Source organism: Dendrobates tinctorius, unplaced genomic scaffold, assembly GCF_039654945.1.
Source record: "Dendrobates tinctorius isolate UK_male_01 unplaced genomic scaffold, ASM3965494v1 ptg000249l, whole genome shotgun sequence".
In the NCBI taxonomy this organism is placed as follows: Eukaryota; Metazoa; Chordata; class Amphibia; order Anura; family Dendrobatidae; genus Dendrobates; species Dendrobates tinctorius.
In genome coordinates, this window is record NW_027361916.1 from 3,214,754 (window position 1) to 3,239,949 (window position 25,196).

General features: G+C 41.5%; 1 protein-coding gene across 1 annotated transcript; it reads right to left on the bottom strand.

Annotated features, from left to right (window-relative positions):
* Positions 1-16,518: 16,518 nt before the first annotated feature.
* Positions 16,519-24,184, bottom strand: LOC141063273 (uncharacterized). Its single transcript, XM_073557334.1, has 5 exons — positions 24,009-24,184; positions 23,803-23,926; positions 23,622-23,719; positions 23,333-23,423; positions 16,519-18,098 (listed from the first exon to the last, which is right to left on the bottom strand). The coding sequence occupies exons 1-5, from the start codon at positions 24,030-24,032 to the stop codon at positions 16,822-16,824; spliced, it is 1,614 nt and encodes a 537-aa protein (XP_073413435.1). The 5' UTR covers positions 24,033-24,184; the 3' UTR covers positions 16,519-16,821.
* Between the last annotated feature and the right edge of the window lie 1,012 nt (positions 24,185-25,196).

Consider the following 25,196-nt stretch of genomic DNA (forward strand, 5'->3'; position numbering starts at 1 on the left):
AACTGTGGGAGCAATAATTAGAAAATGGAAGACATACAAGACCACTGATAATCTCCCTCGATCTGGTGCTCCAAGCAAAATCCCACCCCGTGGGGTCAGAATGATCACAAGAACGGTGAGCAAAAATCCCAGAACCACACGGGGGGACCTAGTGAATGAACTGCAGAGAGCTGGGACCAATGTAACAAGGCCTACCATAAGTAACACACTACGCCACCATGGACTCAGATCCTGCAGTGCCAGACGTGTCCCACTGCTTAAGCCTGTACATGTCCGGGCCCGTCTGAAGTTTGCTAGAGAGCATTTGGATGATCCAGAGGAGTTTTGGGAGAATGTCCTATGGTCTGATGAAACCAAACTGGAACTGTTTGGTAGAAACACAACTTGTCGTGTTTGGAGGAAAAAGAATACTGAGTTGCATCCATCAAACACCTTACCTACTGTAAAGCATGGTGGTGGAAACATCATGCTTTGGGTCTGTTTCTCTGCAAAGGGGCCAGGACGACTGATCCGGGTACATGAAAGAATGAATGGGGCCATGTATCGTGAGATTTTGAGTGCAAACCTCCTTCCATCAGCAAGGGCATTGAAGATGAAACGTGGCTGGGTCTTTCAACATGACAATTATCCAAAGCACACCGCCAGGGCAACGAAGGAGTGGCTTCGTAAGAAGCATTTCAAGGTCCTGGAGTGGCCTAGCCAGTCTCCAGATCTCAACCCTATAGAAAACCTTTGGAGGGAGTTGAAAGTCCGTGTTGCCAAGCGAAAAGCCAAAAACATAACTGCTCTAGAGGAGATCTGCATGGAGGAATGGGCCAACATACCAACAACAGTGTGTGGCAACCTTGTGAAGACTTACAGAAAACGTTTGACCTCTGTCATTGCCAACAAAGGATATATCACAAAGTATTGAGATGAAATTTTGTTTCTGACCAAATACTTATTTTCCACCATAATATGCAAATAAAATGAAAAAAAAAACAGACAATGTGATTCTCTGGATTTTTTTTTCTCAGTTTGTCTCCCATAGTTGAGGTCTACCTATGATGTAAATTACAGACGCCTCTCATCTTTTTAAGTGGTGGAACTTGCACTATTGCTGACTGACTAAATACTTTTTTCCCCACTGTACATACCGTATTTTCCGCTTTGTAAGATGCACTTTTTTCCCCAAAATTTTGGGGGAAAACAGGGGTGCGTCTTACAAAGCGGACATGCCTTACCTAGGCTGTGATCGGGGGCGTCCGGCGGTTGCTGGCCGCTGCTGCAGGTGTGTCCGGTGCCGCGTTGTGTGCCCGTTGATGCCCAGGGCTCTGCCAACATTGTGCGACAGGCCAGAGCCCCGGCATTTCCTCAGTTCCCTGTGTGCCGGTAAAAAGATGGCCGCCGGCGCGTGTGCAGATGGGATCTCGGGACCCAGTTCTCGAGAGATGAGATTTGAAATCTCATCTCTCGAGAGCTGGGTCCCGAGATCCCATCTGCGCACGCGCCAGTGGCCATTTTCCCTGGGTTCCCTGTGTGCGCGCGGTGGTGCCTGCAAAAAAATGGCCGCCGCGCGCGCGCAGATGGGATCTTGGGACCCAGCTCTCGAGAGATGAGATTTCAGATCTCATCTCTCGAGAACTGGGTCCCGAGATCCCATCTGCCCACGCGCCGGCGGCCATTTTTTTTTTTACCGGCACTTCAGCGCACGTATATAGGGAACCGAGGAAATGCTGGGGCTCTGGTCTGTCGAACAATGTCGGCAGAGCCCCGGGCATCGATGGGCACACAACGCTGCACCGGCCTCCAACCGCCGGACAAGTGGAGAAACCTGACGCCAGCACAAGACTCTGCAGCAGCAACGGCACACATCGGAGCCCCCCTCATCTCTGTATGCGGCCTGCAGCATCACTCCACGCCTGCCTCCTCCAGCAGCGAGCCTGGGACCCCGCTACACCGCAGCCACCAACCCCGGTAAGCAATAAGATGCAAGGATTATAAGAGGCACCACCATTTTATTAAAAAATATTTTTTTCTTATTTTTCTCCTCAAAAATTGTGGTGCGTCTTATAATCCGGAGCGTCTTATAAAGCGAAAAATATGGTATATGCATTCTATGTGTCTATATTTATTCTTTGGTTTCTGTTAGAAACCCTGTCATAGGGCTCCATTATATGTCCATTTTGCAAGCCTGCGAGAAAATCTCGCCATACGGATGCCATACGGATTACATATGGATGCTGACATGCGCAAAATACGCAACCACACCTTGATTACGGATGACATACAGAGCACTGTTTAGGGGCCATTCATCCGTATTACGCATGTAAAATACTGACCGTATTTTGCGTCGGTAGTGTGACCCCGGCCTAACACACAAAACCCAGATGTCATAAAAAGGTTAAACATTGCATAGCCAATGTCAATAAAATTGTACCGATGTTTTGGTCCAATGTGAACAGGCACCCATGAACCCAGATTTTATATATCTAATCCACAAGATTTCAAATTATACCGATATTTTGGTCCAATGTGAACAGGCACTGGTATACACAGATTTTATATATAGTCAAAAAATAAAAACCTAAGGACCCTATTACACCAATATTTAGGTCCGATGTAAACAGGCGCTAGTATACACAGGTTTTATATACCGTCAAAAGGTCAAAACCTATATTCCCTATTAAACCAGTATTCTGGACCAATGTGAACAGGCGCAGGTATACACAGGTGTTATATCTAATCAACGGTCAAAACCTATGGACCCTATTATATCGGTATTATGGACCAATGTGAACAGGCACTAATATGCACAGGTTTTGTATATAGTTGAAAGGTCAAAACCTATAGACCCTATTATACCAATATGAACAAGCACTAGTATACATAGATTTTATATATAGTCAAAAGATTAGTCCCTGTTTCATCGGTACTTTGGTCCAATGTGAACAGACACTGGTATACACAGATTTTATTAATAGTCAGAAAGTCAAAACCTGGGAAAGATGCGGGCTCACCACTTGAGCCGACATCAAAGGGAGAGAAGCTACCTGCACCGTACTAGTCGTGAAGGGGTTAAGTAAAATGGGGAAAAGGGAAAAATGAAAGGGATAGAAAGAAAATGAAAAAGATTGGTCTGCACCGGATAGGCCAGGAAAGGGGTTACGGGACACATGTAATACCTTATATATAAAACATTTAAGAGGCAGGAGGGGAAGAGAAGGAATGGGAAAGGCGAGGAAAGAAAAGGGGAGAAAGGAAGAACAGCTGTAACTAGGCGGAGAGACGAGAATCTAGAGGAATCCTGACTGTTACACCATGGAAGATACTGATTGTTGGAGTCTGATAGCGCCACAGTTCTCATGAACTCTGCGCTCTCTGTGGTCTGAAGACCCTGCGGACCTCTGGGGTTTTGATGCGTTTTCCCATTATAGGCTTCTTCTGAAAAAAACGTATTAAGAAAAAAAATGTATGAAGAGAAAACCGCCGTCACATTTATAAGCGCAGAATCAAAGCTTTTCTGTACTAATAAACAAGTGTTAAATGCGGCTTCATATCTGCCAAATAACATCAAATATGGGGGAAAATGCAAAAAAGAAGAAGCGCAGCAAACGCGCTATAATCAGAGAAGATTGTCACTACGTCATCTGGGTCAGACATTTACAGAAATAAGAACGCAGCACTTACGCTACGTGTGAACACGTCCTCCGCATTACAACTTTATTACATTATTTTATGGGTTTTATAGAGAAAAATATCAATTACGCCATTTTGTTTCTCCCGTAATTTACCGATTCCTGTAAATAATCTGATCGCTGTGTTCTGCGGGTCATTACAGTTATATTGGCACAACTATGTCCGGGTTATTCACTGATTTGTGATGCTTCTTATTTTTAAAAAAACGCATTAAAAATGACATTTTTTTCATTATCAAGTGTTTTTCATTATTATTAGTAATTTTATAGGATGAAAAAAATCTCTTATTCTCCTCTAGAATTCAGAAACATCCATTGTACACAGCAGTGTATTTCTATCTGAATACTCTGCCTGTAGTCAGAGCCTGGAATATGAATCAAGTGCACACAATCCTGCAGCCACTTCACCGGAGCTTGTGGCTCAGCAGCTTACAGTGCCTGTCAGTAATGTTGAGGCTGTGGGTTCAGGATCTGGGACTCTAACATTAAAAAATACATTTTTGTAATTGCTTATTATTTTAAATACTTTTATAAGAACAAAAATATATATTTTTCTTCCCCTCAGTATACAGGCACCATAAAAAGCATTCTTATACACAATGTATTGCTATGGATATGTATACTCTGCTTCTGAGTTCATTGCCGGCAATATAGCGGTCAATATGACCAAATTCTCCCATCTCCAGCGTTGTGAGCTGTGACTCACTGGTATAGCAGCAGCCTGTGGAGACTGAGATGGAAGCTGATACTCCTGGGGAGACCAATCACTGAAGGGAGAGGAAGTGAATATATAATCTAATTTATGCACTTAGCAGAGAGAAGCGGCCAATCCCTCCGAGCAGGAGGAGCTACAGGAGCAATGAAAATGTCAGAGAGAGGAATATAGAGGTTGGGAGAACAGCTGAGGTGTGACATGACAGTCCAGCTGAATCTGGGATGGTTGGGAGCTATGCAATTGAGATGCTGTTGTGTCATTACCCTATAAAGGCGGTCCATGCTCAGAAATTCTACTAAGATGAGTAGTCAAAATTCCTCCAGAAACTCACTGCCAGTTATTGCAAGCGCTTGATTGCAGTTGTTGCTGCTAAGAGTGGCCCAACCAGTTATAAGGTTTAGGGGCAATCACTTTTTCACACAGGGCCCTGGAGGTTTGGATTTCTTTTTCCCTATATAATAAAGATCTTCGTTAAAAAACTGCATTTTGTGTTATCTTTGGCTAATATTTACATTTGTTTGGTGATCTGATACATGTGTGACAAACATGACAAAGAATAGGAAATGTGTATGCATATGTCTATGTATACATATATACAGTGTGTGTGTATATATATGGTGATGGTGAGGAGGCAGGGAGGAGTTTGTGTGGAAAATGGAGAAGGCGTGCTAAGTGCTGGCTCACAGGCCACTGCAACGCATAGCGGAGCTTGTAGTATTAGAGCGCAGTACGGGGACAAGAAGTGATTGATAAACATCAGAGCTGCATCTGGCAGACACCAAGTGAGGCTATCTGCCTTATAAAGGTATATATTACTATAATAAGAGTATGGATCCATTACTGGCACATAATAGTAAGATTAATGAATACAAAATTAAACGAATTAGGGTAGTGGATAACTGTTTTAATATTTGGTACAGAAACCTTTGTTTGTAATTGCAGAGGTCAGACGTTTCCTGTAGTTCTTGACCAAGTTTGCACACACTGCAGCAGGGATTTTGGCCCATACTTCCATACAGATCTCCTAATCCTTCAGGTTTCAGGGCTGTCGCTGGGCAACATTGATTTTAAGCTCCCTCCAAAGATTTTCTGTTGGGTTCAGGATTTGAGACTGGCTAGGCCACTCCAGGACCTTGAAATGCTTTTTAGTTCCTCTTGTGTGTTTTGGGTGATTGCCATGCTGGAAGACCCAGCCACGACCCATTTTCTATGTTCCAACTGAGGGAAGGAGGTGTTTGGCTAAAATCTCTCGATCCTTGACCCATCCATCCTCCCTTAAATACGGTGAAGTCATCTTGTCTGTTTTGCAGAAAGACACCCCTAAAGTATGATGTTCCCCCCCCACCGTGCTTCATGGTTGGAACGGTGTTCTTGGATTTGCACTCATCCTTCTTCTTCCTCCAAACATGGCGGGTGGTGATGATAGCAAAAAGTTCTATTTTGGTCTTATCTGACCAAGTGACATTCTCCCTTGCCTCCTCTGGATCATCCAGATGGCCATTGGCAAACTTCTAATGGGCCTTGACATATGCTGGTGTGAGTAGCAGGACCTTGCGTGCCCTGAAAGATTTTAATCCATGATGGCATAGTGTGCTTGTAGCTCTATTACTGGCACCCCTGCATGGTGGGATGCCAGCTTACTCACTGCCTCAGACCCTCGGCACAATCCCCAGCGTTCTCCTGCTTCCTGGTTGTGTGAGAGCCGCAGCTCTAAGCAATGCACCTAGTACACACATGCGCGCACGCCCCCATTCTTAAAGGGGCAGAGCAAGTATATACTAAATACTCTTAGCTTGTTGCTCAGAGATATTTAGTATAATTACTACACCTGGAAGATGGCTTCCAGCTAATTGCTGGGAGTCATCCTATATAAAAGACTCCCTCTCCCTTAGGGATTCGCCATGCAACGTGTAGAATCATTAGTCAGTAAGGTGTACTACTAGTGAGTTATGAGGTCCCCTGGTCCTGGTTTGGCTAGTGTCCTAAACCTGTATTCCTTGCCTCAGTGTGGCCAGTCCTGAATCCGTCATCCCCTGGTCCCAGAGCAGCCAGTGTCTGAAACTCATTCCGGTGTGGCAAGTCCTGTATCCATAGTCCCCTGGATCCAGAAAGGCCATGGCTTGAATCTCATTCCCGGAGCGGCCAGTGCTTGAAGCTTGTCCATGAGTGGCCAGTGCCTGAACATTGTCATCTGGTCTGTGTTCAGCCAAACCCTATTCCAGTATCATAGACCAGAGTGTCTTAACCTTGCCCTAATCAGTGTCAGTAACCGTTCTGTAGAGGTACCAGAACTTACTAGTCTGAAAAGAGACCTATCCCTATTCAGTGTCAGCGAACCTGACCCCTGGGGTCTGCAGCTGCAATATTGGGTTCTGCCCCGGAGGGGTACCTGGCTGCTACCTGCAGGTCAGTCTGTATCCACCAGTGAACACTAGGTAGCTATGCACACTTCCTGAGCAGGCCCGGTCCTGTGATCCCAGCTCTCGTCAGGTCATTGACCCAGTCTTACCATGTAGTTCTGGGCTTTCTGACCTTTCTCAGAATCTTCCTTACTCCACGACATGAGATCTTGCATGTAACCCCAGACCGAAGAAGACTGACAGTCAACTTGTGTTTCTTCCATTTTCCAATAATTTTGTCAACAATTGTTGCCTTTTCACCAAGCTGCTTGCCTATTGTGCTGCAGCCCACCCCAGCCTTGTGTAGGTCTACAATATTGTCCCTGGTGTCCTTAGACAGCTCTTTGGTCTTGGCCATGGTGGACAGATTGGCGTGTGACTGATTATCTGGAAAGGTGTCTTTTATGCAGATAACAAGTTCAAACTGGTTGCAATTAATACAGGTGAGAGCAGAGTAGAAGGGCTTTTTAAAGAAAAACTAACAGGGCTGTGAGAGTCTGAATTCTTGGTGGTTGGTCGGTGATCATACACTTATTTCATGCAATAAAATGCAATTTCATTATTTTAAAATCATACAATGTGATTTTCTGTTTTTATTTTATTTTTGGATTTTCTCTCACCGTTGAATTGTACCTGTGATAAATATTACAGACTTCTCCATTCTTTGTAGGAGGGAAAACTTGTAAAATCGGCAGCGTATCAAATACTTATTTTCCGCACTGTGTCAGGACCTTGGCTGTACATGTCCTTATTCATTTCTTACATTCGCATCAAGACATTTTTCAACCAAACTGTGAAGTCGTGAGCGATGAGCACGGTGAGAGATTTCACCAAGATATTGCACCTATGGAAAAAAGAGATCAGGGACAATGGAATCCATCAATGCTTGTAGATAACGTTGGACCATTGTAAGAGATTACCCGGTGCAGGAGTACAAGAGACAAGCAAAAAGCTGTCACTGAATGAGGGCCACAGTTCATAATGCAATTTCTGTGACTGTAATCTGTAATAGTGTTTAGATATGTCTTAGATATTGGAATTGCTGCTAAGCTTCCTCTAAGTATCAGACAATTGGCCTAACAAAATATCACGCATCTTTATATTTGCAGAAATAATGTTTCCGAGTCCTGAAACTTTTATGTATCAATAACATGTAGCGGTAAAAGGAAAACTTGTAGATATCGTAGAAACAAAGGACAAGTAAAATTGTCATTGTCAGATCTGAATTCAGAAGGGGAGAATCAGGAGGACACGGCTCGTTTCATAACTCAACCGGACAGCTTCTTTATAACCAATGAATTGTTATTAAATGTTAAACAGCTACAAGTCCTACAGTCAGCGCAGAGACCATAGAGTCGGTGATAGGGGCATCACATATGACTTGGCTCCTAGAGAAAAGGAAAAACCAAGGAAAACTGAAGCACATAAAATAGGCATCATACGAACTAAGGGAAGGTAAGAGGGAAAGGTAGACATTGCTCCATGAAACTTTAAGCTGATTTTCATCATGCCGTAATTATTTAGTTTCTAATGCAGCGTAATACAATAAATAAGAGGGGTGGTATTGTGTTTAACCCCTTTCTGACATCAGACGTACTATTCCGTCCATGTGCCCCGGGCCAATTTGACCATTGACGGAATAGAGTGTCTCGGGGATCGGCCGCACACACGGGTGGTGTGCGGCCGATCGTGGCCGGGTGTCAGCTGATTCTCACAGCTGACACCCAGCACTAAGTGCCAGGAGCAGTCACAGACCGCTCCTGCCATTTTAACCCCCGAAATACTGCAATCGAACATGATCACAGCATTCCAGGAGCAGGCAGAGGGCTGACAGTCCCTCTGCCTTTGGATCAGAGACCCCACAACGTGACGCAAGGTCGCGATCACTGCCAATGCCGATGTTGTCACAATCCGGGGCTAAGAAACTTCCTGGTCATGCGCAGTGCAAGTCAGGCAGTCTCTCAGTGTCTGGGCACTGAGTGCAGCGCTGACAGCTTCTATAGCAGGGGTAGGGAACCTCAGGCCCCAGGGCCATTTACGGCCCTCGATGACCTTTTTTCAGGCCCCCGAGCAGATTCTCAGGGACCGCATTCTTGGGCAGGGAGCTGTATTTTGATTGCTAGAAGCTCATTAATTTCTTCTTGCTCTGTTAGCACACACACGCAGTGTTCACTACTGAACATTGAAGGGCATGCAATGAAAGATTAAGTCATGAAACCAGTGGCAGAGTCAGGATGTACTTTGTGGGCGGAGCTTGTACGGCCCCCGAAGGATGGTATAAATATCCAAATGGCCCTTGGAAGAAAAAAGATTCCCCACCCCTGTTCTATAGCATGGGGATGCTGCTTCATCTGCCTGCCATAGAAGCGATCAGCCTGCAAAAAATGACTGTCCCATAGCGGGACAAAGTGTAAAAGATAGAATGAAATAAAAAAAAATGTAACTAATTGTAAAAATATAAAAAAAAATAAATAAAAAATAATAATAAAAATGTCAATATTTATTCTAACATTAAATAAATATTTGAATTAAAAAAAACTCTAAACAGTAAAAGTACACATATTTGGTATTGCCACGTCCATAACGACCCAACCTATAAAACTGTTCCACTAGGTAACCCCTTTAGTGAACACCATAAAAGCAAAGACAAGAAACAACGCTTTGTCATCATACCGCCAAACAAAAAGTGGAAAAACACGTGATCAATAAATAAACATGGTACCGCTGAAAACGTCATCTTGTCCCGCAAAAAAAAGCCCCCATACAGTGTCATCAGTGGAAAAATAAAAAAGTTATAGCTCTCAGAAAAAAGCGATGAAAAAATAATTATTTTTTTATATAAAATAGTTTTTATTGTATAAACATGAAAAATGATATAAATGAGGTATTGCTGTAATCGTACTGACCCGAAGAATAAAACTGCTTTATCAATTTTACCACCCCTGGAGCGGTATAAACGCCCCCCCAAAAGAAATTCATGAATTGATGGTTTTTGTTCATTCTGCATCCAAAAATCAGAATAAAAAGCGATCAAAAAATGTCAAAAAATTATAGCTCTCAAAATGTGGTGATGCAAAAACTATTTTTACAATGAAAAGCATCTTTTAATGTGTGACAGCTGCCAAACGTAAAAACCCGCTATAACACCTCATTCACATGTCCTGATATTTCTGGTACTGGTACTGTGGCGGCGATCGGCACAAGCAGGGGAGAATGATGAGAGTCGTGTTCAGCACCTGGCGCTGGGGAACAGCGCTTACTGTAACGCTTCTTCCCCGGTGCCGATGCGTGTCACATGAATGACATCCATGTGTTTTATGTGTGCACGTATGCTGGCTGTTTTGTGGCCCACGCTGACATTAAAAATCGACGTCAGTGTGTTTTGCTCATGGACACACGGTCCGTGGAAACACACTGACATGTGCACAGACCCATTCACTTGAATAGGCAAATAGCGCTCCGTTTCTCCCGAGTCTCTCCGCATGGCTGCCCAATGGTATAAAATTCTGTGACACACCTATGATGTCTATATGATCACTGCAAACCCTAGATGAATTCATTGAGAGGTGTAATTAATAAGATGGGGTCACTTATAGGGGGTTCTGCTGTTCTGGCACTTCATGGGCTCTCCCAGTGTGTCATGGCACCTGCAAACCATAACAGTAAAATCTAGCGCTCCTTCCCTTCTGAGCTCTGCCATGCACCTAAACAGTAGTTTACCCCCACATATGGGGTATCAGCATTCTCAGGACAATTTGTACAATAACTCTTGGGGTCCAATTTCTTCTGTTACCCTTGAGAAAATAAAAAATTGGCTTAGAAAAGATCATTTTTGTGGAAAAAAATATTTTTTTACTTTTATGGCTCTACATTATAAACTTCTGTGAAGCACTTGAGGTTCAAAGTGCTCACCACACATCTAGATGAGTTCCCTGGGGGGGTCTAGTTTCCAAAATGGGGTCACTTGTGGGGGGTTTCCACTGTTTAGGCACATCAGGGGCTCTCCAAACGCGACATGACACCGGCAGACCATTCCATCAAAGTCAGCATTCTAAAACGTCACTACTTCCCTTCTGAGCCCCACTGTGCACCCATACAGTAATTTTCTGCCACATATGGTGCATCAATGTACTCAGGACAAATTGGACAACTTTTGGGGTCCAATTTCTACTGTTACCCTTGGGAAAATAAAATATTGGGGACTAAAAATCATGTTTGTGGAAAAAATGATTTTCATATTTTCACGCCCAGACGCTATAAACTTTAGTGAAACACATGGGGGTTCTAAGTTCATATCACACATCTAGATAAGTTCCTTGGGGGGTGTATTTTCCAAAAAGGGGTCACTTGTGGGGGTTTCCACTGTTTAGGCACATCAGGGGCTATCCAAACGCAACATGGCGTCCAATCTCAATTCCAGCCAATTTTGTGTTGAAAAAGTCAAATGGCGCTCCTTCCCTTCCAAGCTCAACCATGCGCCCAAACAGTGGTTTACGCCCACATATCAGGTATCAGCGTACTCAGAATAAATTGCACAATAACTTTTGCAGTCCAAATTTTCCTGTTACCCTTGGGGAAAAAAAATAATTGGATCTGAAGTAATGTCTTTATGAAAAAAAGTTAAATGTTAATTTTTTTTAAAACATTCCAAAAATTCCTGTGAAGCACCAGAAGGGTTAATAAACTTCTGACATGTGGTTTTGAGCACCTTGAGGGGTGCAGTTTTCAAAATGGTACCAATTTTGGGTATTTTCTATCATATAGACCCCTCAAAGTGACTTCAAATGTGATGTGGTCCCTTAAAAAAAATGGTGTTGTAGAAATGAGAAATCGCTGGTCAACTTCTAACCCTTATAACTTCCTAACAAAAGAAATTTGGTTCCAAATTTGTGTTGATGTAAAGTAGACATGTGGGAAATGTTATTAAGTCTTTTGTGTGACATATCTGTGTGATTAATGGGCATGAAAATTCAAAATTGGAAAACGCTAAAATTTTCCACCAAATTTCCATTTTTTTCACAAATAAATGCAAGTCATGTCAAAGAAATTTTACCACTAACATGAAGTAAAATATATAATGAGAAAACAATGTCAGAATCACCGGGATCCATGGAAGCGTTCCAGAGTTATTACCCCATAAAGGGACAGTGGTCAGAATTGTAAAAATTGGCCCGGGCATTAACGTGCAAACCACCCTTGGGGGTAAAGGGGTTAATGGCTAACTGAAAAGATGGTAACACATTGCAAGCTTTCCAGACTACTCAGGTCTCTTCAGGCATAGAATAATACAAAATCTGAAGAATCACATAGCACAGACATAATGCAATAGGTAAGACAAATGACGTGAAGTAGAACTATCATTATGGGAGAGGGATAAAAGTGGTGGCCATAAATATTGGAACAGTTCATATATTAGGAGTGTGAAAGTTTTATTGTCCCCTGATAGGGGTCTGGTTCTGTGTTGTGATACCCAACAAGGTCTGAGGAGAAAATTCCTTAATTGATATAAAAAGACATGAATCCCTGCGACACATTCATTCCTGCTTTGAGAGTGTCAAAGGCTGTCATGAGTTTATACTCCCAGATCCTTCTGTTTCTCTGAGATTTGAAGTTACCTTTTTAACACAAGTAATTTCATGTCCATGGTGCTGTGATCAGGGCTACAAAAATATTTTGCCACAGGTAGATCTATTCTTTTTTCTCTTATTGTGTAGTTGTGAGAATTCATCCTTGTTCTAAGTTTTTGCCCTGTCTCTCCCACATACAGACCCCCAGTTGGTACAAATAATTAAGTACACCACACTTTCATACCTTACACCACTCTTAATTATTTGTGGAGCTACAACATTTGACATTTGCCTGAATTTTTATATCTACACATGGTTTACACAAATGATATTTTCTTGTCTTAACTCTATACTATTTACCATTAGAAGCTGTGTAGTTTTGTAATTATCTGTATGTATACATGATTGATTACCACTTCTGTCTCTGTCAAAACAATCCCCTTTAATCCCTTTCAGACATTGGGCATAAATGTACGCCAATGTCGGACTCCCTTCCTTTGATGTGGGCTCCGTCGCTGAGCCCACATCTTTTTCGGCACATGTCAGCTGTCAACTACTCCACCTGTGGCACGAACACAGAGACGGGGTAACAACAAGTGTAGGAAGATGACAGTCCATTGAGTCAATACAAGGTGCAAGGCCAGTTGATCTGAGGAACACAACCTGTCTCCAAACATATCCATGGTTCAGCGATGGTCAATGGAGCAGATCTGTATTCTTCCAACCAAGGCTGAAAACCCCTAGGTTGTTTCCTATAGAATGATAGATCCGTGACCTTCGTGATGGAGCCATGATGTAAATGGCTGCCGTCCTGTCTCTGGTCCTTTTGGGATGTATGGATGTCTTGGCAGAATCTCTCTGGCTGTTTCTCTCTTTGTCTCTTTATACAGAGGCCTGTAACCTATTTGCGCACTTAACAAGTGTCCCTCATTCAGTATTTACATAAAGGGTAAGAATGGAGATGAGAACAAGTAGCATTACTTGATTACTTAAACTATTTGCATTAGTTTTCCCTCTCTGCTTTAGAAGTCAACAAACTGGCTCCATAACACAAGGCATAATTAGCATATCAGCAAACATCACTAGTGATCAAGGATAAGCGCACAATAAAAGTCAATATTACCGACTTACACAAACAAAAGTCTGTTTTCTTGACCAACCAGAAATCAACACTTAAATTTAAAGCCAACATACAGATAACATTCTATTATTCTTCGTTTGCTAAAAAATAGTCGTCTGGTTAATTAAGGAACAATGCTGTATGTCTTCACAATGCCAAAAGTAAAAAAAAATGTTTTTAAAAATATTAAAAAATTTAAAAAAAAATATAAAAGTTCAAATTCACCCTTTTGCCCCATTTAAAATAAAACAATAAAAAAATATACATATTTGGTATTGCTGCATTCAGAATCACCCGATCTATCAACATAAAAAATGAATTAACCCGATCACTAAACGGCGTAATGAGAAAAAATGTAAAACAATGCCAGAATTAAGTTTTTTTGGTTGCCACACTATTGCATTAAAATACAATAACAGGCGATCAGAAGATCATATCTGCACCAAAATGGTATCATTAAAAACGTCAGCTCGGCACACAAAAAATAAGCCTTCACCCAACGCAAGATCATGAAAAATCAAGATGCGACGGGTATCGGAATATGGAGCAATTCTTTCATACTTTACCTAATGAAGAGGAGTTATTTTTACTGATATTTGTTTATTTTCTGTTGGTATTTGGTTTATCCTATAAAACTCCCATATAATATTCTCACCTTGAATTTATCCTATAAAACTCCCATATAATATTCTCACCTTGAATTTATCCTATAAAACTCCCATATAATATTCTCACCTTGAATTTATTCTATAAAACTCCCATATAATATTCTCACCTTGAATTTATCCTATAAAACTCCCATATAATATTCTCACCTTGAATTTATTCTATAAAACTCCCATATAATATTCCATCTTGAATTTATTCTACAAAACTCCCATATAATGATCTCACCTTGAATTTATTCTATAAAACTCCCATATAATATTCTCACCTTGAATTTATCCTATAAAACTCCCATATAATATTCTCACCTTGAATTTATTCTATAAAACTCCCATATAATATTCTCACCTTGAATTTATTCTATAAAACTCCCATATAATATTCTCACCTTGAATTTATCCTATAAAACTCCCATATAATATTCTCACCTTGAATTTATCCTATAAAACTCCCATATAATATTCTCATCTTGAATTTATTCTATAAAACTCCCATATAATATTCTCACCTTGAATTTATCCTATAAAACTCCCATATAATATTCTCACCTAGAATTTATCCTATAAAACTCCCATATAATATTCTCACCTTGAATTTATTCTATAAAACTCCCATATAATATTCTCACCTAGAATTTATCCTATAAATCTCCCATATAATATTCTCACCTTGAATTTATTCTATAAAACTCCCATATAATATTCTCACCTTGAATTTATCCTATAAAACTCCCATATAATATTCTCACCTAGAATTTATCCTATAAAACTCCCATATAATATTCTCACCTTGAATTTATTCTATAAAACTCCCATATAATATTCTCACCTAGAATTTATCCTATAAATCTCCCATATAATATTCTCACCTTGAATTTATTCTATAAAACTCCCATATTATATTTTCACCTTGAATTTATTCTATAAAACTCCCATATAATATTCTCACCTAGAATTTATCCTATAAAACTCCCATATAATATTCTCACCTAGAATTTATTCTATAAAACTCCCATATAATATTCTCACCTTGAATTTATTCTATAAAACTCCCATATAATATTCCATCTTGAATTTATTCTATAAAACTCCCATATAATATTCTCACCTTGAATTTATCCTATAAAACTCCCATATAATATTCTCACCTTGAATTTATCCTATAAAACTCCCATATAATATTCCATCTTGAACACACGTCGCGTGCATCATGTTTTTGTACAATTTGTGAATAATATATATAGGTTCTCCTCGTCTGAGTTATTTTTGAAGGTCAACAAAATACGATTTTCCTGTCATTCATTTCTCACACTCTAGGTATAATAATGACTTTTCCCTGTGTGGGATTTTTGATGTTTAAAAAGGTTGTTGGTACTTGCTTTCTTGGGTCTCTTGAGGTTTTTACGTCATGTGAGCCCTGTGCCCAATCAGCGCTGATGTCACTGTCCCCACCTTCGGACAAATCAAGCATCATGAGGCCGTCAGAGAGCAGCCGCAGCCCTGGCTTCATGTTGATGTTCAATATGTCCGAAGGAACAGTGAAGCTGCTGCTGATTGGGTGCAGGGCTCGTGTGATGTGAGAACCTCACATAAGCCCCGGGACAGTGAGTCTCAACACCGCTGAAGTGGAGCCGACACGCCAGCGGAGTATGAGTGTTTTTATTTTAATGAGGCCAAACATAAGGAATGAGTTCACTGAGAAAAAAATATATATATACCGTGTTTTTTGGACTATAAGACACACCTAGGTTTAGAGGAAATTAGGAAAAAAAAATTGAAGCAAAAAATGTGGTTAATTCTGTACTTAATATCCCTTATCCTGGTGTATATGGTCCCCTCATCCCTATTCTGATACACATGGCCCCCTCATCCCTACCCTGGTATACATAGATCCCTCATCCCTATCCTAGTATGCATGGGCCCATCCTTATCCTAGTATGCAGGGTCCCATCCTATTGTGGCATGATTGGCCCCATCCCGCTCCTGGTATGCAGTGCCCCATCTCATCGTAGTATGCATGGCCCCCATCCTTATCCTGGTATGCAGGGCCCCCATCTCTTCCTAGTATGCAGGGCACCATCACTATTCGGGTATGACTGGCCCCCCATTCCAGTCCTGCTATGCATAGCCCAATCCTTATAATTGGCCCCCATCCTGGTATCCATGGCCCCATCACAAAACATTAAGAAAAAAGCATTACACTTACCTACCCGGCGCTCCCTTGCTGAATCCTGCTCTGATACCAGCAACTGCTTTATGCTTGGAAGCAGCACATGGCAGGGACATAATGCGTTGCTCACAAGCAGAGCACAGCTGCTGGAGTACTCGCCGTTAAAACTATTTCACCATTATGAACATAAAAAAGGCTTCTCCCCTATGTGACATCTCTGATGTTTATTAACAGTTGATTTCCAAGTAAAATATTTCCCACATTAAGAAAATAAAAAAGGCTTCTCTGTGTGACTGCTCTGATGTCTAACAAGATTCCCTTTCCGGTTAAAATATTTCCCACAATCTGAACAGGAAAAAGGCTTCTCCCCTGTGTGAGTTCTATGGTGAGTAACAAGCAGTGATTTACGTGCAAAACATTTCCCACATTCTGAACAGGAAAAAGGCTTCTCCCCTGTGTGACTGCTCTGATGTCTAACAAGATTCTCTTTCCGGATAAAATATTTCCCTCAATCTGAACAGGAAAAAGGCTTCTCCCCTGTGTGAGTTCTATGGTGAGTAACAAGCAGTGATTTATGTGCAAAACATTTCCCACATTCTGAACATGAAAAAGGCTTCTCTCCTGTGTGAGTTCTTTGGTGTTCATTAAGATTCCCTTTCTGGTTAAAACATTTCCCACATTTTGAACTGGAAAAAGGTTTCTCCCCTGTGTGACTGCTCTGATGGCGATCAAGATGCCATTTCTGGTTAAAACATTTCCCACATTCTGAACAGGAAAATGGCTTCTCCCCCGTGTGAGTTCTTTGGTGACTAACAAGATGCCATTTCTGGTTAAAACATTTCCCACATTCTGAACAGGAAAAAGGCTTCTCTCCTGTGTGAGTTCTTTGGTGTTCATTAAGATTCCTTTTCTGGTTAAAACATTTCCCACATTCTGAACAGGAAAATGGCTTCTCCCCCGTGTGAGTTCTCTGGTGACTAACAAGATGCCATTTCTTGTTAAAACATTTCCCACATTCTGAACAGGAAAAAGGCTTCTCTCCTGTGTGAGTTCTTTGGTGTTCATTAAGATTCCCTTTCTGGTTAAAACATTTCCCACATTTTGAACAGGAAAAAGGCTTCTCCCCTGTGTGAGTTCTTTGGTGTATATCAAGATTCCCTTTCTGGTTAAAACATTTCCCACATTCTGAACATGAAAAAGTCTTCTCTCCTGTGTGAGTTCTTTGGTGTTCATTAAGATTCCCTTTCTGGTTAAAACATTTCCCACATTTTGAACAGGAAAAAGGTTTCTCCCCTGTGTGACTGCTCTGATGGCGATCAAGATGCCATTTCTGGTTAAAACATTTCCCACATTCTGAACAGGAAAAAGGCTTCTCCCCTGTGTGCGTTCTATGGTGAATAACAAAATTTGATTTACGTGCAAAACATTTCCCACATTCTGAACATGAAAAAGGCTTTTCTCCTGTGTGAGTTCTATGGTGAGCAACAAGCAGTGATTTACGTGCAAAACATTTCCCACATTCTGAACATGAAAAAAGCTTCTTTGCCTTAGGAGCAGTTTGTTTTTCATTGCCTTTTTTGTGACTTTGATTTTTCTTAGTAGTCAGTAATGAATCAGAAGATGGGACCTGTTTCATAGGATCAGATGACAGATCTTTGCTGTGAATGGATGATGGTATATCTGGAGTAATGGCATTCACTTCAGTTGTATCTTGTAGGATCTCAAGATCATCAGATTTAAAACTTGAAGATGTCAGCTGTCCCTCTGATCTCCTGGTACAGTCATCTGCTAAGATAAAAAAAACAATTATTTTTAATAAAATATCCTTGAGTTTAATATTTTTGAACATTTCTATTTAAACTGTACATAAAAATGGCAAGCTATGTAAAAACTTTAATTATTTACCAAGACAATGACAGTTCACAGTCTAATAGAAAACCTTGCTGGATGAGCCAGTAGTGTGTGGTGTTCAACTGTTTGTTCATTCTGCCTCCCAAATATCAAATATAAAGAAACCAATCAATGTTATGCAGGTGAAAATAATACCAATTCTCATCTCACAAAAAACAAGTCCCCACTCAGGTCCATCATCTGTCAATGGAAAAACAGAGGTTCCCGCACTATTAGTGGCTCAAAGGCGGCTGAAAAGTATAAACCAATCCAGCAAAATCCGCTCTCACTTCGGAGTCTTGCAGTGTGCGCAAACAACATTTAGGATCCCAGTATTTAGCAATATTATAGTGAGAAGAACCCACTTAATTTGCGGTGTCTCCTGGAGCACAATCTGGGCACTATGTGCTGGGTAATAACATGGCAAATGTGTAATTTTCACTCTCCAACATCCACTGCGTGTTAATTTCCAGAAAGTGGCTGTGGAGTCAAAATATTCACTCCTCCTACACACGTGGTTAAAATTGTTGGTACCCCTCGTTTAATGACGAGAAATCCCACAATGGTCACAGAAATAACTTGAATCTGACAAAAGTAATAATAAATAAAAAATCTATGAAAATGAACAAATGAAAGTCAGACATTGCTTTTCAACCATGCTTCCACAGAATTAAAAAAAAATAAAACTCATGAAATAGGCCTGGACAGAAATGATTGTACCCTTAACTTAACCGCTTCGTGACCACCAACGTTAGATAAACATCGGCGCTAGCAGGGCTTTGTGCAGCGCGGACGTTTGTCTACGGTCGGCAGTTTTGTGCTCATCGGGACCCCACATACCTTATAACTAGGGGATTTCGCCGCACAACACATCCTGTGACCCTCGACCTCATTGAGATCTGATTGGTTCAGGTCCTTATGACATCAGCGTCACACCAGCCAATGAGTCAAATCACTGGGAAAGTTTGTTGCAGCAGTGAACTTTCCCGGGTGATCTGCCCCATAAAAACGCTGTTTCTCCTCAGATCTCCTGTCAGTGAGAGATTAGAGGAGAAGCAGTGTTACAAGTGCTGCTGCCAACAGCTGTGTCAGTCAGCGATTGTGCTATAAAGTAACAATACAGATAAGGCAGGTTAGGGTTAGTGCTATAGTTAGGGTTAGTGTTGGGGCTAAAGTTAGGGGTAGGCTAAGAATTAGGCTTTTCTCAAATGCTTCCCAAATTATTTGGTCACGTCGTAGTTTTCAATTTCCGGTAAAAAAATAAAAACGAATAAAATGGCCCGTCAGTACTATAGTGCAGGAGACTTATGCACTTTTATGTTCTGATAGCGAAGAAACTGCAGTGTCTGATGGGGATGTGGATTTCGAGGGCTTTAGTAGCAGCGACAGTGATAGCTCAGAAATGAGCAGTGATTCTGGTCCATCCTCACACACAAGGACCAGGACAACAAGAAGGACAAATAGCGCTTCTGGAGAAATGTCTCCAACTCAGGGAACAATGCCCAGTACTAGCGCTGTCCCTAGTGCTCGGGAATTGGCGCACACCAATGTCCAAGGGGCTTTGCCTCTTGATGTAGCAATTCCCAGATGTGAGGCTTCGGATTCGGCTACTCCATTCATCCCTAATTTTAATGCCATTCCTGGTATAAATGTGGAGGTGGAAAATTTTGGACCAATTATTTTTTTAATTTGTTTCTGACAGATAGCTTGCTAGAGCATATTGTCCTACAAATTTATATGTGTCCCAATTCATCAGCCAGAATCCACGATCCTATTATGCTAGGTCAAATTTATGGAACCAACTAATGTCCTAGAAATGAAAACATTTTTAGGACTTACAGTCGCTATGGGGCTTGTTAAAAAAATGACCATTCTGTCCTATTGGTCCAACTGCCCTGTTCAAGCCACCGCTATATTTCCTGCCGTTCTTCCTAGGACCTGTTATCAAATGCTCATGAGATTTTGGCATTTTAATGACAATAGTCAATGCCTGCCCAGAAATGTCCCAGAACATGACAGACTATTCAAAATCAGACCCATCATCGAAGACTTGACAGAAAAGTTGTTAAAGCTCTACACCCCAACAGAAAACATTTCCATTGATGAGTCCCTTGTAAAATTCAGAGGAAGACTGCACCTCAAGCAATTTATTCCTTCTAAGAGGGCAAGGTTCGGAATAAAGCTCTATAAAATGTGCGAGAGTTCAACCGGATACACATCAGCTTTTCACATTTATAAGGGAAAAGACAGCCAACTAAACCCACCAGGACGCCCTACTTATCTGGGGACATCTGGAAAAATGGTTTGGGAGCTGATAACTCCATTTTTACAATAAGGCTACAATCTGTATGTTGACAACTACTGCACCAGCATACCTCTATTTAAAGGTCTGGTTGAACATAACATAGGGGCTTGTGGGACTATTCGCAAAAACCGTCAGGAGTTTCCACAATCATTGCTCAGCAAAAAGTTCCGAAAGGGGCAGTCAGGGGCTTTACACAATGGAGAGCTGCTTGCCCTTAAGTATAAGGATAAAAATGATATTTTTATCCTGAGCTCGATCCACACAGATGCCACAAGGGCCACTGCAGACCAACAGGGATCCACTACTCCAAAACCTGTGTCTGTCATTGACTACAACAAATATATGGGGTGTGGACCTTGCAGATCAGGTTCTACAGCCATACCAGGTATCAAGAAAATCATAGATCTGGTATAAAAAGTTAGTCATGTATTTGTTTCAGGTGGCCACATAGAAATCTTTTGTGTTATACAAAAAAGCCGGAAATGCAGATACTTTCCTTGATTACCAGGAAAAGGTCACTGAAAATCTTGTTTTTCAAAATTTTGTCCCCGCCAATCCTTTATAATGTGAAGATGTCAGAAGACTCACTGAGCGACATTTTATTGCACTCATCCCAGTAACTGAAACAAGAAAGAACCCCCAGAGAACATGTCGTGTATGTTCCTAGAGAGGAATGAGGCATGATGCCCGCTATTATTACCCACAATGCCCATCATTGCCAGCCTTATGCCTCCATGACGGCTTTACAATCTTCCACACAGAACCACGTTTTTGAACTGTTTTGACATTCAAGCATTTGGTTTATTTAGTGACAGACACATTTGAGTAGAGCTGAAATAACAATTTCCGGGGGTAGGTGGGGGGAGGTCTCCAGAGACACAAGCTGGGCACAATATATTGGGCACTACAATGACATTTTTGCAATTTTTGCTCTGAAACTTCTACGAGTTTCTGGAAATCATCCATGTAGTGAAAATGGTTACTATATGCATAGATGAATTCCCAGAGGGGTGTCATTTCCAAAATGGGGTCACTTCAGGAGGGAATTCATCTCTGGGTGTAGTGACCATTTACCTATCTACCTATTTTCCAATGTAAAATCTGGGGTTAAAACAACATTTTAATTGTAAAAATGTCATTATTTCTTCTTCACTGCCCAATGGTAAAATTTTCTATGGAACAGCTGTGGTGTCAGTATGCTCACTGCACCACTAGAAGAATTCATTCAGGGAAGTATTTGGTAAAATGCAGTCACTTTTGGGGCTTATGCTGTTCTGGCACCTCAGGGGCTCTGACAATGTGACATGTCACCCACAAACAATTCCAGCAAAATCTGCTCTCCAATATGGCGCTCCTTCCCTTCCAAGTTCTGCCATGCGCCCAAGCAGTAGTATTCTCCCACATATGGGGTATCGGCGTGCTCAGGAGAAATTGCACAACAAACTGTATGGAGCAATTTCTCCTGTTCCCCTTATGAAAATGCAAAATATGGAGCTAAAAAGATTTGTGAAAAATCATATTTTCTTTTTTTATTTGCATGGCGCCATGTTATAAACGTCTGTGAAGCACCTGTGGGTTCAAGGTGCTCAATACACATCTGGATAAGTTCCCTAAGGGGTCTAGTTTAAAAAATGGGGTCCCTTTTTGGGAGTTTCTACTGTTTAGGCACATCAGGGGCTCTGCAAACGCAACATGGCAAGCGCTAATTATTACAGCATATTTTACATTCAAAAAGTCAAATGGAGCGCCTTCCCTTCCGAGCCCTGCCGTGCGCCCTAGCAGTAGATTTCCCCCACATATGGGGTATCGGCATGCTCAGGAGAAATTGCAAAACAAAATGTATTGTCCATTTTCTCCTGTTACCCTGGCGAAAGTAAAAAATAATTAGGTCTAAATGAAAATTTTTGTGAAAGAAAAGTAAATGTATATTTTTTCTTTCCACATTCCATTCATTCCTGTGAAGCACCTGAAGGGTTAATAAACTTCTTGAATGTGGTTTTGAGCCCCTTGAGGGGTGCACTCTTCAGAATGGTGTCACTTTTGGGCATTTTATGTCATATTGACCCCCAAACTCACTTCAAATGTGAGGTGGTCCCTAAAAAAAATGGTTTTGTAAATCTTGTTGTAAAAATCAGAAATTGCTGGTCAACTTTTAACCCTTATAACTTCCTAACAAAAAAAAATTCATATAGTTGATATAGAGGCTACTGCGCAGGCGCCGCCATCGCCGGTGACATTTTGCTGGATGTAATTTTTTTCTAAGCCTCACAATAGCCACAATATTATAGGCATTATCATCAATAATATCAATGCTATTATATGCATTATGTAATAATGGGGGCGGGTCAGTGAGGGGTCAGCGACCTGTCATAAGCCAATACAGAGGAATATGTAATCAGAGCACCACATAAAGCCCCACCCACAGCCCCGCCCCAGAGCACGAGAATATCATTAACTGAAAACTACAAATACAGATTACACAACAGTAAACCAGAGTTGCCCTCATTTATGGTGGACCATTGGAGCTACTATGGATCCTGAGCAGAAGATTAGAGGAAATAATATTGCTCCCCATTTCAGGAGAGATTGTGCAGTAATCTGAATTCCTTAGGATCAAAAACAATGTAATTGGTTGTAAATTCTATAGAAAAGGGCTTTCAATGCCCAAAGTCATTTGAACAGTTTTGGGTGGAGGAGAATGTTGTGGTCTAGAGGCAAAATAGTGATCATGGTAATACGGCCGGACTACACCACCGATAAAGCAGCCACAGCCGGTGACTGAGAGGAATCTGTGACTTCTCTGCATTCAGGGGTTACTACTCACCTGGGTAGTCATATGTGGGAATCTCCTCTTTACACCACTCATCACCCCTCACATATGTCTCTGTAGCATTAATATGGGTCAGATCTTCACCCTGAAACAAATATTGTAAAAGTCACCGACAGATGGAGAAGTCCCATCTATGATCAGCTCTAATCCTGCCATCTCCACCGTTCTCATTACACAAGTATAAAACATATAATACTGGTGGATAAAACAAGACTGAGCACAAGACCTTCACAGCCGTCTACACATCATAGGGGAGATCTCCTGACACCGTCTCTCCATCTACCTGATGATCCTGAGGAACATTGGGATCTTCTTGGTTACAGTCCTGTGGAGGAAGAGGACGGGGACATCTCTCTGGTGTAGTCCTCTTACTGGATAGATCTGGAGGAAACACATACAGGGACTGAATTCATTCTCTACCTACAGATAATTATAGGCCGTGTGTATTTAGTCCTGTCTATTACCTGGTGATGTGAGGGGCTGGGGAACCTTCATTATGACGTTCTTGTACAGATCTCTGTGTCCTTCTAAATACTCCCACTCCTCCATGGAGAAATAGACAGCGACATCCTGACACTTTATAGGAACCTGACACATACAATGATACCGTCATCCCCCGATCCCTTCATAGTGTTACTGTATAATGTCCCAGCATTCCCAGCAGTGTCACCTCTCCAGTCAGCAGCTCAATCATCTTGTAGATGAGTCCTAGGATCTTCTGGTCATTGATGTCCTCATGGATCAGGGGGTGAGGTGGAGGCCCCGTGATTGGGCTCAGGGGTCTTCCCCATCCCTCAGACACAGGGTCCTGACAGCGATCACTAGAGGTCTTCTTCACCACTGTGTAATCCTGGTTATGGAGAGACACATTAATAAATCTCACTACAGACATTTCCAGAGTCCTCACCTCTCCAGTTCTGTCCATCTGTTATTCCCATAGATAAGAATGATGTAATGTGACGTCATCAGAATCTCTCACCTCTCCAGTGAGACGGAAGAGGATCTCTAGTGTGAGGTGTAACATCCTCTCCGCCATCTTGTCTCTGTCCATAGCCATCCTTGATGGGGAAATCAGGAAAATTCTCTTCTGTAGAAGATCTTCACTGAGAGGATCCGATATTGTAGAGACCTGAATGAGAAGAAGATGATCCGATGTAACATCATAAGAATCCTGTGTAATAATACAATTACTGGAGATAATAAGGGAAACATATGAGGAGATTTATTATCTTACAGGGTTTAGTTTTCTTCCCTGACATCTACTAATAAAACCTATATATTTAGGCCACAGACAACAAGCAGTTTCCTCCTCGGAGTCGGCAGCTGAACACGTTCCTCATAGACTCATCTTCCATAACGCTAATTCTCGTCTCATTACCGACACTGGAATCGGCATTAGCAATACTGCAGGAGATATTCATTACACGCGACATGAGAAATAACTCCTTCATGATGAGGACGACATCTTCATCTTCTACTGCGGCTCTAGAGACAGATTTGGCCAGAGTCGGTCACTGCCTCCATCCCCACCGGCCGTCTACATGAAGGTTTCCCGTCTTCCCCGCACTGGAATCTTCTCTCCCGTTAGATCTCAGCTCTGAGTCACACACAGAAGTTTGAGGCTTTTAGAAAAGATTTTTAGTTTCCACAATCAACGCGGACAGAAATGATCTGATCCCAAAGTCTCCATGTACAGTGATTTATGGGGTTTATTTCTGGCCTTAGTCTTTCCTATATTACAAGAAAAACTCCAGAAAAAGCCGATATTAACACCTTTCCTACATTAGACGTACTATTCCATCCATGTGACCTAGGACCTAAGTCCCAAGGACGGGATAGTACGTCTAGCGTGATCAGC